A 15,583-nucleotide genomic window follows, 5' to 3' on the forward strand; every position below is an offset into this window, starting at 1 on the left:
CATTCAGTGTCAAAGGGGCCCCATCAGCACATAAACCAGCAGTGCAGTAACTATGGAAAGATGCATATCATTTTAAAGCTCTCTTTCTCCTCTTTCCAATGATATATAAATGGTCACCCTATGCCTTTTAGTTTTCAATATTTTTGCGATAAAAATTGCGGCCACTGCACTGTGGCAGTTTATATATCATTGGAAAGAGGAGAAAGAGAGCTTCAAAATGATATGCATCTTTCCATAGTTACATTGTATTACACAGGACAACTTTTCTCCAAAGTCGGCAGCTCGATTCAGCACAATGCAATGAAATATAAGAAACCCAGGGGGATATAATTACAAACATCATGCTGGTAGGTGTGAGGATGTAATTAATTAGTTGTGGGTATGCTTAAAGGCATACCCACAGGCACTGCTCGGAGTCCCTTTAAGGACTCTGCCTCTGACACAGGAGATCAGGGTTCGAATTTTGGCTCTGCCTGTTCAGTAAGCCAGCACCTATTCAGTAGGAGACCTTAGGCAAGTCCCTCTAACACTGCTACTGCCTATAGGGCACGTCCTAGTGGCTGCAGCTCTGGCGCTTTGAGTCCACCTGGAGAAAAGCACGATATAAATGTTATTTGTCTTGTCTTGTCTTGTTAAATGATGCCGTGCGCTGCTGATTGTCTTCAGAGCCAGGCTCTCTTCCTAGGTCCCCCTCCTGCTACTGTGCGCTCTGCCGCTGCCCACTCCTCCCTCCCTTCCCACAGAGAACCACAGCTGCAGCAAGAATGATAGCAGCAGATGGCAAACGCTCACTCACCTATTCATGATCCAAGCAATAGAGAGCCCGTCATCTGAAACCCATCTGTCTTTTCTACAGTGCAGCCGCTCGCTCTGAACTTCCTGATTCTCAGATCAGACAGGAAGTAGGAAGTAGTAATAGTAGAAGTAACAGAGCAGCAGCACTCTAGAGGAGACAGATGGGCTCCGGATGACGGGACCTCTATTGCTTGGATCGCAATAGGTGAATGCGATTCATCTGGTGCTGTCATTCTCCCCCACTGCGGCTGCCTTCTCTGCTGGACTATCGTATTCACTGGGATGGAGGCTGCATGGTGGCTGTCTAGTTTGGGAGGAAATCGGTTGTTCGGTGGTGGGGGTGGTTATGTAATTCTGTCTGGGGAACGGCTTCCGGTTTGGCGGTGTCCAGAGCTTTCTGCTATTGCCAGGCTGGAGATGCAGGGGGAAAGTGCTGCTGCTGTGATATCTGGCGCCCTCTTCAGAGGGGAGCCCAAGCCCTTGAGTGCAAATGTCCCAGCCATTCATCTCTCACTCTGCATTTTGCCGCTGCTATTCCCTGCATTGTGCACCCACAGAGGAAAGGGGGCTGTTGCCCATAGCAACCAGTAGCTCGGCTGCCCCGGTGTGTGCGGTCTGTTGCTGTGCAGCTGCATCTTCTGATTCTATTACGACATGATGGGGGGCCCAAATCAGTTACTTTGCTTAGGGCCCCATTTAGCCTTAAAGCGAACCTTAAGTCACTTAAAAAAAATGAGATGAACTCACCTGGGGCTTCCCTCAGCCCCCAGCAGACGATCGGTGCCCTCGCAGCTCCGCTCCGATGTCCCAGGACCCGCCGGCGACGACTTCCGGTTTCGCCGTCACCGGCCGACAGGCATGGGAACGCGAGTGATTGTTCGCGTTCCCAGCCTGTATATCGCCCCCTATGCTGCTATTGCGGCCTCCTGGCCGCAATAGCAGCATAGGGGGCGATATACAGGCTGGGAACGCGAACAATCACTCGCGTTCCCATGCCTGTCGGCCGGTGACGGCGAAACCGGAAGTCGTCGCCGGCGGGTCCTGGGACATCGGAGCGGAGCTGCGAGGGCACCGATCGTCTGCTGGGGGCTGAGGGAAGCCCCAGGTGAGTTCATCTCATTTTTTTTAAGTGACTTAAGGTTCGCTTTAATCCGGGTCTGTCCGAACATAATGGTAGTCAATGGGGACCCGAACTTTCGTGCTTTGTAAAGCCTCCTTACATGCTACATACCCCAAATTTACAGGGTATGTGCACCTTGGGAGTGGGTACAAGAGGGAAAAAAAATTAGCAAAAAGAGCTTATCGTTTTTGAGAAAATCGATTTTAAAGTTTCAAAGGCTCTGACCTCTTCGGCCTAGGGGCCCAAAACTCACCAGTCATGTTCCCCCTAAGGGTCCCTACAATGCTAGAAAATTTGCCACTGCTGAGCAATTGCCCTTTGAAAAGATGTGAGATTTTGGAAAGTGAAATAGGGAGGCAATGAAAGCCTATGGGGGATTTTACCAATTTTGGACCCCTGTAACTCTGGTTTGCAGAGATGTAGGGACCCCATCTTTGGAATCCAAGTCTAACAATATGTCTTCTACATGCAATTCAGACGTTGCTAACGGCCATGGCTGAGATTTATGTACGTCAGACTCGCCACTATTGAAATTGCCCAAATAAACAGGTTTTTGTGACCCTAGGCTATGACCTCTTCGGCCTAGGACTGCATTGAACGCGACCCACGCATTGTGCGCATTCTGGACAACACCAATTACTGGGTTTATACCCTTATGGATCCACGGTACAAACACAATGTTCCAAAACTGCTTGAAGAAAGAGTCAGACAGGTCAAAATGGAAGAATACCAGCAGGCCCTTGTGGAGACTTTAGAGAGGAGATTGACATCCTCCCCCTCCTCTAGCCAGTTGTACGCCGACAGACTGACTTCCGCAAACCTAGGACGACCAGGAGGGCAGCAAACAACACAAGCCGCAGCTAGTGCCCAAAAGGGAATGGTATCGGCAGTGTCTTTGGAGTGGAAAAATTTTCTGACACCCATGCAGCAGCACACAGAACAGCAAGCGTGCAGATCCACCTCCAACACCTGATGGCCTGGAGAAGATGGTCAAGGACTACATGTCAGATGGCATAGCTGTGTTGAACAATCCATCTGCACCCTTCAACTATTGTGTATCGAAGCTAGACACCTGGCACGAACTGGCAATGTACGCAATAGAGGTGCTGGCTTGCCCGGCAGCCAGCGTTATGTCGGAACGCTGTTTCAGTGCTGCCGGAGGCATCGTCACAGATCGGCGTATCCGCCTCTCCACAGAAAATGCAGACCGTCTGACTCAAATTAAAATGAATCAATCCTGGATTGGAAACGACTACGCAACACTCCCGGGACCCCAACCAAGTAACATGAACAATGAACATCTGTGATGGGTTAGCGTTTCCGGTCCCTGTTTATTGAACCTCTCATCTGTATTACATTTATGACTGCATGGCGACAAAATGCAAATTGCTATCCGCACGCTTCTTGTCCTCATGCAAGGCCTGGGTTGTTGTGTCTCAAAGCGTGGCCTTCTCCTCCTGCGCCACCCTCCTCCTGTTCCATCACGTGTGCTGCTGCTGGGTTAGCGTTACCGGTCCCTTTTCCTGGAACCTCTCATCTGTATTACATTTATGACTGCATGCCGACAAAAAGCATGTTACCTGTGCAAAGAAAACAGACATTTCCCTCATTTAAAAGACAGTTTTCCCTTTGAAACTTTAAAATCGATTTTCTCAAAAACTATAAGCTCTTTTTGCTAAATTTTTTTCCTCTTGTACCCACTCCCAAGGTGCACATACCCTGTAAATTTGAGGTATGTAGCATGTAAGGAGGCTTTACAAAGCACGAAAGTTCGGGTCCCCATTGACTTCCATTATGTTCGGAGTTCGGCTCGAACACCCGAACATCGCGGCCATGTTCGGCCTGTTCGGCCCGAACCCGAACATCTAGATGTTCGCCCAACACTACTTCCAATCACAAAATAAATACAAAACATTTTCACCTCCTTGGCGGTAACCCCGAGTCAGGCTTGGGACGGAAATCTGTAGCTCAGAGTGGTAATCCCGAGTTGGATCCATGGAAGGTGTGTAAAGTGCAGGGCTGCCACAGATCTATCTAGCAGTAGGATTTTTAGGGTCTAAAAGCTTGTGAAAAAATTGCACCGCTTTCAACCTCTTTCCGACCGCATCACGCTGATGGGCGTGGACGCGGCGGCAGCCGCAGAACCGCCTAACGCCGATCGGCGTAAGGACCTCGGGGGGTGGTTTGCGGGCGATCGCACGCACATCACCATTGGAAGACTGTTAGACGGCGAAACCGTTGGCTTTTATGGCTGTACAGCGCTGCGATCTAAGACAGACCTGTACTGGTGACAGCCGTGTGAAACGGTGTCCCCTCCATTGGCTCAAGAGTGATCCGCTATCATAGGCTGAAGCGGCTATGACAGCCGATCACAGTGATAGGCTGGTGGGGGGAGGGAGGGCAGAGTCACAGGGAAAATAAAAAAAAAATACACCATTTTATTAAAATTAAAACAAATAAATATTTATTGGAAAAAAAAACAAACATTGGAAGAGTGCTCAGACCCCACCAACAGAGAGCTCTGCTGGTGGGAAGAAAGGGGGGGGGGGATCACTAGTGTGCTGTGTTGTGCGGCCCTGCAGCAAGGCCTTAAAGCTGCAGTGGCCCTTTTTGTGAAAAATGGCCTGGTCTTTAGGGGGGTTTAACACTGCGGTTCTCAAGTGGTTAAACAATAACATTTGGAAGTAATCATACCGCCAGGAAGGTTAATAATAAAATCAATTTATCAGAAAATCTCTTCTTCCGCACAATTTGTGTTGTTGTTGCAGAATAAGCCTTGCTACTTGTTTGCTACACTGGCTTTCACTACTCCAAATACGTATATAGGACACAACTATAGCAACTAATATTTTCAATCGAAAACCTCTCATTTATTTAATCAAAGTTTGGTTTTCACAGTCTCTTCTTTTTGAACAGAAGCCTCGGGCAAAACTGAGAACCCTCTCATTTTACAAAGTGCCAGTAAATTCATATTTACACATTTTCCTCTGCACACTGCTGTCTGCTTTTCACACTATGTATAAAACGGTGAGAAACACATTTAATAATGCAGCGTGGAGTGGAGAAAAGACAACCTAAATCAGAAGAATGGCTTTTAAAGCCCAGATGGAAGAAATAAAAATAGCACGGAATGGAAAAAACATCTTTTGGGATTTTATTATTGTCTTCATCCCCATCAAAGTGAGTTTCCCTCACATCCTGTCTTGACAAACAGACAGACAGACAGAATGAAAGTGTATCCGAGGACACATGATGAGATAAACATGCGTATGTACAGGACAAAACAGATTAATAACCAGGCTGTTTTATTTGTTTTATTTTGGTGCCTGAAAGAGTTCATTTGTAGGTATGGAATTGAGTTTCTGTCTTCTCGGGAATATAGTAAACATCACTGATAAGCAGATTACAGCCATAAATGTTTTTCTGGCAGAATAAAACTTCTGAGGGCAGGGAGAGATAAAATACATGCATTTTTTACCTTTTTCTAATTCTGGGACACTTAATAGGCTGCCACTGATTATAGACCGCAAAACATTCATCCTTTTTTTTAATGTTTAAAGGGAAGAGTTCTACTTACCCGGGGCTTCCTCCAGCCCCTCACAGCTTATGTGTCCCTCGCCACAGCTCCGGTGTTCCGGGGTCCCCTTAACAGGTTGGCATCTACGACCGCGTCGCTCATGATAATGCTCATGTTGCCAGGGGCGTTCTGCACAGGCGTGGTAGATGCCAATCTAGCAAGGTCGGCATCTGCAACGGAGTGGACCTCAGGACACTAGAGCAGCGGCGAGGGACATACCAGGGGTTGGAAGAAGCCCCGGGTAAGTAAAACTTCTTTTTTTTTTGCCATGGATCTTCCTTTTAAATATAAAATAAAACCATGGGATAACTAAAAATAGTAATTTTTAGAAGTAGGGGAATAAATACAATCTCATCAGTTTATTTTCACCTCGGGTTCACTTTAACAACAAAGTAATACTTGTAAGATCTGGTTGTCGCTCATGGTGGTGGAACGCCAAGACCCACGCTGAGGCGCAAGCCTCTGGGTCTCCGCCCGTCTCTGACGTCACTGGAGCGCATGTCGCTCAGCTCCCATTGGATAAGCAGCGGACAAGCTTTCAGTACGTGCTTAAACATTAACCACGTGTGCGCATAGCGTGTCAGCATCTCTGCTGACACGCTCTTTGGTGATTGGTTACTTTGGATTCCTTTAGTTTCTGATTGGTTAAGTGCAAGTATAAATGTAAGGTGAGCGCCCTCTGTCATCGCCCGTGATAGCCTATGCTGGGCTTGTTGCTGAGATTGCACTCGCACCATACACTTGTCTTGCTGAGGAGTTGTGCCTGTCTCTTGACTAAGCTTCTTCTAGATTGGATTACCTGTTACCGACCCGGCTTGAATCTGACCACGCTTCTGTATTGGATTACCTGTTACCGACCCGGCTTGTTAAAGGATTCGCATGAACGCTGCCTGGACTGACTCTGGCTTGATTGACCTTGCATCTGTCTAGTGATTATACTTCAGCCATTGCCTGCCACCTTGTCTTCATCTGGATTGCCTCATCCTATAGGCCTCAGGTGACTATTCAGTATACTGTGTTACATTGCTCATTGCTGTGTTTGGTGATTGCTGTCTGCCAGTCTGTATGCTACATCTGCCTGCAGGGTATTGTAGTTTATACTAGGCAGGAGCGTTCACAGGTGTTAGGGCTGGGTTATATGTCACTCAGTCATATGGCCATACAGCCTGACTCACAGCAGGTGACCAGACAAGCCTGACAATACTTTTTTTGTCCTTGAGTGAGGAAGAGTTAAGGTGGCCACACACGATGAAATAAAATGATCCGATTTTATGGCAATTCGATAAAAACGATCGGATCTCCCGGAAAAATCTAAAGCTTTTTTTCATTCGACTGAAAATTCCGATCAGATTTCCCGTTTTCTTCGATTTTCATCGATCCAGAATGCCAGATATTTTTCTTCAATCTTTCTAAAGATTGTATGGTGTGTGTTAGGTTTTCAGTTTATTAATATACACACCCTAGCAATTTTGTCAGAGTTTTCAATCATTTTTATCATAATTGGGGAAAAATTGAACATACGTGTGTGGTACATTGGTCATATTGCTGGGCACTTTCTGCGCATGTGCGTGACATCATGAGTGACATCACGCTCATGCGCAGAGAGTGACCGGCAACAGGCGCGCGATCAAAGACGAGCACCGCCGGCCCAGCGCAGCCGTCCTACTATGGGTCATAGCGACCCGGAAGTAGTAGCGGCCCATAGGGATTCCCCGGCGACCGGTTCGCCTACATCCCTACTGTTCCCAAGGATGGGCTTTGATGTGTGAAGTATGATGTATGAAGGGGAGGTGTGTAGTCCAGAGGAATCCCAAGACTTCCTACAGATACAGAAAAAACACAGAGAGAGACCAGGAGCCCCTTTTAGGCACTCCGAACTCTGCACCTTGGCTACCCAGACACTGCTTTATTTGATCTGAGGAAGCGGACTGCGCTCTGCGAAATGCGTTTTTGTGTCTGGTTGTTCAAATTTCTTTCCTATATTAACGTTGCCTTCTTAGAGGGAAGTCATTTTATTTTTATTACATGCGTGGTTATTTTTTGGGGCGCCTTCTCCCTCCCAGTGATGATGTATGAAGGTTTGCCTCAACAATAACAATAGAACATATGGAGGGCTTGTAGGGTAGCCTAGGGATGGTCGGAAATGCCCAATTCTGATTCCACGGAAATTCCGATTTTTCATTTTCCGTCTTTCTGATTTTCTGTTTTTTTCTCATTTTCAAGGAGTATTTGATTAGTCATTTTTTTTGCATCAGAAAATGCAAACAAAAGTGGAAAAAATATTGGAGAAATGGAAATCGGAAAAATGGAAAATCGTGTGATTGGTCTGAAATTTAAATTTTACAGAAAAATTCTGCATTTTCTGATTGGTCCGATGCTTCTGAGTTCTGTGATTTGGCTAAAATGACCAAATTGCTGTAAAACGGATTTCCATGGAATTCACACCAGAAATGGTGAAATTTCAATTCCGCAGAATCCAAATCAGCACCCCTATAGTTGGCTACGGAGGATTGTATAAAACGGCCCCTCCCTTGTCCTAGGGGTACAAACACGATGCACAGCTGATGGACCAGGGAAAACCACTGCTAATCTCCCATATAGTCCACAGAGGTTTGAAATGCTTTGTTTCTAAAGGTTGTTGATTTTTTTTTCATTCGTTTTGATATTAGATTTCATATAATCAATGTATCGTCTAATCTAATGTAAATGTATTGATATTCTAATTAAATATATAACTAACATGTCAGTTCTTAAGCCTCATACACAAGTTTAACAAAAGTCTTTTAAATACACAATTATCAAACAACTTTTGTTGAAACAACCCAAGAAAAAAAATAATAATAATAGTTTGCTATTGTTCAAACAACTGATAAGAAGCAGCTCAAGTCAATACAACTACGCTTAACAGCAGTGGGCGTGCATGAAAAAAGGGCGCCAGGAAAAAAGGGCCCAGGTTATTAACGAATTTAGCGCCAGGTATTAATAAAATTTACTAAGGAGAATCATCGTTATCAAGCTTTATTAACGATAATTACTGTTCCAAAAAACAAAAATGGAAAATTGGGGAGCGCTAGAAGTAGTGCATATACTGTAACCCATTATCGGGGAGCCGTTTCCCTTACGGGATAGTCTGTAAATAAGATAAGCTAGGCGAAACGTCTACTTACAGTATCAAAAAGTTTATTCCAAAAAACAAACGAGAAATAATAACAAATACATTTTAACGTTAAATATCGTAACGTTTTTCGGCAATACTGCTTAACCCAATCCCACCCTCACACAGAACCCTCCCCTGGTGGTGCCTAAAACTAACCACTCCCCTAGTGGCACCTAACCCTAACCCCCCCCCCCCCCGGGTGGTGCCTAACCCTAACCACCAGGTGGTGCATAACCCTAACCCCCCCCCCCAGTGCTGCCTAAAACTAACTGCTGCCTAGGTGGTGCCTAACCCTAACCCCCCCCCCCCCCGGTGGTGCCTAACCCTAACCCCCCCAGTGCTGCCTAATACTAACCACTCCCCTAGTGGCTCCTAACCCTAACCAACATTAGGGTTAGGGTTACCTAACCACCCCCCTGGTGGTGCCTAACCCTAACCACTCCCCTTGGTGTTGCCTAAAACTAACCACTCCCTCTGCAGAAACACCCTTTTAGATACATTAATGATAATAACTTTGAAAGCATAAAATCTGTACTTATTAAGAAAATAATATGACAAAAACTATACTGTTATTAACTACATTTTTCACGCTGCCCTTTTTTCATGCTTTTTTTCACCAAATTAACGATAATCACAGGCGTCTCACCCACCAGGCAGCTATAAATTCTTGCCTAGAGCGGCAGGAGGAGCCAGGAGCGCTGCTGAGTAGTGAGAGAAGAAATGCCTCTCAGCCCACTCAGGTATCAGTTTACACAGCAGCAGCTAACAGCAGCGCCTGACTGGACTCATAACTGATTCACTGACTTATTAATTCAGTTCCTTCAGCTCAATGATTCAAAGAACCACAGTAATGAGTCAGTGAGAGAGGCTCCGAGTACAGCATCAGCTCCTGAGTCCTGACTCTTCACTCTGATTCACTGATTCATTCAGTTCCTCTCTCTCTGCTACTGGTAACTGCGTGGATGTAGATACTGAGTGTAGCAGGATTAGCAGTCTGGCATGGACTGCCCGCCAGGCCGCCTTTTATTCAGTGATTTAGGGCTGGTCTGGTGTCTGGTGTATTCAGGTTTGTTGTTGTACAGCAATGTGAAACACTAGGCTAGCTGATAAATGTGCAATTAGAGGACAGGCAAGTTGGTAAATATACACAGCAATGTGCAGAACTTGCCTGGAGGGTCCCTGGGAAAAAATCTGTCTTGTCTCTCCCCATTGTTATAATGACTGCATGTGCAGATAAGGTGTTAAACAGGTTGAAAAGTTTTGACAGTTCCTAGACTCCTGGAGGGCTGCTTTCTCATTTGTTCGGGGAGACTGGCAGGGACAGCAGTCCTATTACTGGCAACTAGTCTCTGTGTAATGTGGGACTGCAATACAGATTAGCTCTCTGCTCCTTCTCCTGTTATTCTCAGTCTCACTCCACTCCTCCTCTCTCTGGGCTAGTGCACGAGAAAAATCGCAATAGCAATTGCTAGCAATTTGCAAATGCGACTTGATAATTTGGGCTGAGGCTGCCATGATAACGGGCCTCAAGTCTATGTTTCCCCACAGGCCAAAAGGTCCCAGTCCTCCACTGGTAGCAGCATAGTGTGTGTGTGTGTGTATAGTGTATATCTACTGTGTGTGTGTGTGTGTGTGTGTGTGTGTGTGTGTGTGTGTGTGTGTGTGTGTGTGTGTGTGTGTGTGTGTGTGTGTATAGTGTGTGTGTGTGTACTGTGTATAGTGTGTGTGTTGTGTGTACTGTGTGCATGTGTGTGTGGTGTGTGTATAGTGTGTGGTGTGTGTGTGGGTGCATGCCGCAATAAGTATATTTTATGGTGAAACGCTCTGCTGCATTACAACTATTTTCTGGTGAACCCATGCCGCAATAAGTGTATTTTCTGGTGAAACGCTGCTGTTTTATGAATTTCGGGGGTCTTGGGGGTGGTGTCCACCACGGGGTGGGGGGTATGGGGCTGGGGGGCAATCACGGGGGGGGGCGCCACAGGATTTCTCGCCTGGAGTGACAAAATGGCTAGAGACGCCCCTGACGATAATTGCATTAAAGTCTACGGTGGCGCGCCCTTTTTATCCACCCTGAACCGGCGCCCTTTTTTTCCTGCTCCCAACAGCGGTCTTTTATGCAGCACAATTGTTGAACAACTTTTGTTGTGAAACAAGTTGAAACAGCTAAGAAAAAACTTTTGCTAACTTTTTTTGGGTTGTTGATGATAATTGCATTAAAGTCTACGGTGGCGCCCTTTTTATCCACCCTGAACCGGCGCCCTTTTTTTCCTGCTCCCAACAGCGGTCTTTTATGCAGCACAATTGTTGAACAACTTTTGTTGTGAAACAAGTTGAAACAGCTAAGAAAAAACTTTTGCTAACTTTTTTTGGGTTGTTTCAACAACAAAAGTTGTTTGATAATTGTGCATTTAAAAGACTTTTGTTGAGCGTGTGTATGAGGCTCTATGCGATAGATCCAACAATTCCAATATCTCCATCTATGTATATAACTAATTTGTCTATCTTCTCACCTACTTAAAAGATTGCTATCACGAACATGTGTAAGACTCTAAACACATAGCTATAAGATGTACATTTTTCTCTGAGTAAAATGACCTATAAATTACTTTTTCCTATGTTGCTGTCGCTTACAGTAAGCGGTAAAAATCTGACAGCCAGATCTGACAGGTCTTGGACTAGTCCATGTCCTCATGGGGGGTTCTCAGTATTTCCTTTATTCTTTACAAAAGCACTCCCTGTAAAGGTTTTATACAAAGATACCAGCCAGCCACCCTACTCATTTGCACACTATTCTGTATCTGGACTGAACTTCTGCCATTCAATAGGTGCTTTTGATTAAAACCCTGATGATAATCCCCTATGAGGAGATGGGCTAATTCAATGTGTCCCACTGTCCTGCATTCTGGTTGTTTTTTTACCCTCATAATGACTGTTTTATCTTAGCCTCTAGATTATATTATTAAAGAGCTGAGGCAGAACTTTTACTCTTTTGTTAAACTCAACATTCCACCGTTCCTTCCCATTCTCTGACATGATTAAATATTTAGCAAAAAGTGCTTAAAACTTACAGAAATACTATTTCGAGAGACTGTATCCTGGAGACCGCGGGGATAATGTGTACGCCAGTGTTGTATATAAGCCTAAAAGGAACAGATAAAATTGAAAATGAAGTTTCAGATGAATTCTCCTTAAAGCAGCTCGTCACTTAATAAGCACGTATCCCGGCCAAAATGCAATTAAACCGAAGCGGCACCGTTTTTCCTGATAGGCGATGTTATTATGATGAAGTATTAGAGGCTAGCTGAACTTGCTGTATTATAGGCGATATACAGGGGGAAGCAACTTGTAATGATATGCCCTGCTTTCCCTCCTATAATAAGTCTATTATATTTTGGATTGTGCAGCGGTACCCCAGGTGTTATAATTGCAATATCCGTAGGATGGCTGTAAAATGCCTATTGCTATCTTCTAAATAATTCCCCACATGACAGCATTATGAGAACATATACTTTATACTCGAATTGTACAGCGCGGTAATATTGTCCATTCATTTTGGAATAGTGGGCTCTGTGTGAATTATTTAAGGACTATAAAAAGGTAGAAATGGATTTTGGCGGCTGTATTTTAGCTGTTATGAAACAATTAAGCCTTTGGCAATCAGCAGGCAGCTGTAAAACCCCCCAAAATACTTAATTGGGTTAATACGAAAATACGCGTCAATCCTGTCTGTGGTCTGTTAGATTGTTATTGATTCAATCAAGGTTTAGAAACCTTTGAAGCCCTAGTGGGCAGCTTTCTTGTCTTGTAGTGCTGGGAGCTTGCAGGAATCCTGTCTACCTAGCGACACACCTGACAGTATAACGCTTATTACATAATGGCAGGTTAATTGACTTCCACTCAAAGCTGACCTTCACATTTCACTGTAAAAAGGAGATGAAAACCTTATTCATCTAAAATAAATCCTGAGTAGCCTCCTACCCTTTAAAAGGTACCTTAAAGGTACTGTAGCGCTAAACATATTTAAAAAAGGACGCCAACTGTGTGCGTGGAGTTGTGCAGATGCTTACCTCACTTCAGTGCTCCAGGGTCACCCTCCGTCCTCCGATAATTGTCCAAGTTCTTTACTTCCTGGTGGGCGTGGTCGCTGGCCTGCCACCCGGACATACTAGGCTGCTCATGCACAGTATGTCCACTTGGGCGTTTTGCGACCACGCTCCCCAGGAACCCCATATGATATAAGTACAGTCGCAAGGCATCCAAGTGGACCTACTGCTCATGCGCAGCTTAGTATGTCAAGGTGAGAGAACACCGACCGCGCCAAACAGGAAGTAAAGAACTTGGCTAATTACCGGAGGACGGAGGGTGACGCTGGGGCACAGGAGGTGTGGTAAGCATTTGCACAACTCCCCCCACACACATTAGGTGTCCTTTTTAAAATATATTTAGCGCTAAGGCATCCTTTAAATTACATGTGACTTGAGATAAACATATGTATGTACAGCTACAGCCCTACTTACTCTGTCTACTTTCTGTCAATATAAGAGAAGGTTTACACTTGCAGAGATTGGGTGCGATTTCCCTAAATACAAATTTGCATTAAATCTGACAGCTCATGTTAATAAATGGCCTCACTCACATTAACTCGTTCTGCTTCTGTGTCGAGCATTACCATTTTTCGTGCATGGCTCCTATGTCGGACATAGCACAACACAGTAAATCTTGCTGCTGCTAGGTGGCGCTGTTGCTGAATAAAATCCAGCACAGCGCTATCCTGTACAGATCAGAGAGTCGGACTATGGCCACAATTTACTAAGATAATCTCCTGTCTTAAATAACGATTCTGTGCTGTTTTTACAGTTATCACCATGATGATAATGCATGTAGTATTCACTAAACAATTTACCTCAGGCAAACCTTTAAAATAAGGATTCTGTCTTTGAGTTAAGGAGAGATTTCTAATGTTAAGGTTTCAATCCTTAATAAAACAAAATAATTCTTAAGTTAAAGACAGGATGTTAATTCACAGAGAATAATGCAAGTGATAACAACTGTAAAGTGTGTGAGGAGTTATCACCGGGCCTGAGTTTTCAATAAGTGCACAATTGAAGGTAAAGAGGCTCCCTGGTTGAAATAAAAGCATCTAAAAACAGCTTAAAATCGAGGAAATAATATGAGGTGGCTTACCTCAATAACGAAATCCTTGTATATGACAAAAGATTTTTATGTAGCACAGGCAACGCGTTTCACGGGTCCAAGCGTGTTTCATCAGGCCAATAAAAGTGCTTACAATAGTGAAAGAGCTCCTCAGTATAACTGTATCGACAGCGTTATAGGTTAATACAATGAATCCTTATGCATTCAGCCCCGTTTCTATGGGCGTGCGACACGTGCCATCGCCCGGGGCGCTTTATTTTGCGGCAGAAGGGGGGCGCAGGAGCAGGAGGAACAGACATAATAGTTACAACTCACCTTCTTCAGCCGTTCCCCCGCAGTTTCAACGTCTTTCCTCTCCCAGCGTCCGTCGCCTGGTAACAGCGCCCCCTGTGATGACGTACCGCATGTCATCACAGGGAGCGCTGTTACTGAGACAGATGCAGGGAAAGGAAGGACATTGAAGCAGCGCGGGTTCGGCGGAAGGAGGTGAGTTGTAACTATTATCAGGGCAGGCAGAAGATTGCTTGGGGCGGGTGGGGAGCCGCTGGCAACATTTCTTCTTATTAGCACATAGCCGACAGAGTCCGCAGTTCTGTCCGTTCCCAGCCGCTAGCTTTGCACACAGACATAAGAAGAAGAAACAGTGGCTGCCTCTACTAGACGGAAGTCTCTATGCTGCTGGGGCTGCCAGTTCCACAGATCAGAAACCCACAGGGGACAGGCATAGAGTGAGATCTCCAGAACCACAGCAGCTACAGTATATTTCCTGGAGGGAAGAGAGAGAGAAAGCACGACGGGGGAGGGAGAGAATGATCAGCTGATTAGCTCAGCTGATCGGGACTGGAGCTCACATGGACACGGGGAGAAGCAGGGCTCTGTATGCAGCCTATCACAGTGCACAGCAGAGAGGCATAACGATGCAGGAAACTAGATGATCTGATTCCTGACAGGGGATGCCTTCTGTGGCTGCATGCTTGTGAGTAGCTGTTGTGACTGTATGCTTGAGAGTGCACCCTCCCCCCTTTCTCCAAAGTAGCATTTGTTCCCCTCAGCATGTAGTCCCACTCCATAGAGGCACCACAGTTACCAGCATGCCCCTCCTGTCCATAGAGGCATCACTGCTCCCAGCATGCCCATTCACAGAGGCACCACTGCCCCCAGCATGCCCCCCCTGCACTATAGGGTCACCATACCTCCCAGCAAAAACCACCTCTATATACAGGCACTACAGTTCCAAGCATGCCCTTCCTCCTCCATATAGTATCAAGTTGTCCCTTAGGGCTGGCTGGAGGACCCCCTGGTTTCCCCCCCCCCCCAAAGTGATTAGTGGCTCCCTGGAGCCTCTGCAGCATATTCGCAGAAGAGCACACTTAACTGTACAGCTTGCTTCTCTGTGTTTTATCCTCCTTCATCTCTCTGACCCAGTGACACATGAATGCAGTCCACTGCAAATACAGGGGCCCTGGGGAACCACTATTCACATTTGAGGGGACCTGGCAGCCAGCTCTTAGGGACAACCCAATACTATATGGAGACTGAGAGGCATGCTGGAAACTACGGTGCCTCTGGAAGGGAAGTAGCATCATGGGAGCTGTAAGGCCTCTGTGGAGGGGTAGGGGCATTTTGGCAGCTGTATTGCCTCTATAGAGGGGGGCATGCTGTGAGCTGTTGTAGGTTTGCCCTTAAGGAAAAAATGGTCTTGGCTAGCCCCTTTAATTTCTACCCTTACCTGGCTAACCTATTCACTCTGACCACCCCCTCAGTTCTGGCTGCCCCA

General features: G+C 45.7%; 1 protein-coding gene and 1 long non-coding RNA gene across 10 annotated transcripts in view; one reads left to right on the forward strand and one right to left on the reverse strand.

Annotated features, from left to right (window-relative positions):
• The window catches only part of FSHR (follicle stimulating hormone receptor), a 294,915-nt gene that overhangs the window by 77,557 nt on the left and 201,775 nt on the right, over positions 1–15,583 (reverse strand). For 8 of the 9 annotated variants that reach the window (XM_068233073.1, XM_068233071.1, XM_068233070.1 and 5 more), the window contains one exon: positions 11,721–11,792. The exons of the other annotated variant lie outside the window; for it this stretch is intronic. In XM_068233073.1, coding sequence (XP_068089174.1) covers positions 11,721–11,792 — 72 coding nt within the window. The remainder of the gene's footprint in view (positions 1–11,720; positions 11,793–15,583) is intronic. 9 annotated transcript variants of the gene reach the window in all.
• LOC137571031 (uncharacterized) overlaps positions 14,670–15,583 on the forward strand; it is a 13,986-nt gene continuing 13,072 nt past the window's right edge. Inside the window, exon 1 of the long non-coding RNA XR_011031289.1 lies at positions 14,670–14,782. This is a non-coding gene — a long non-coding RNA (uncharacterized lncRNA). The remainder of the gene's footprint in view (positions 14,783–15,583) is intronic.

This window comes from Hyperolius riggenbachi, chromosome 4, assembly GCF_040937935.1.
Source record: "Hyperolius riggenbachi isolate aHypRig1 chromosome 4, aHypRig1.pri, whole genome shotgun sequence".
Classification (NCBI taxonomy): domain Eukaryota; kingdom Metazoa; phylum Chordata; class Amphibia; order Anura; family Hyperoliidae; genus Hyperolius; species Hyperolius riggenbachi.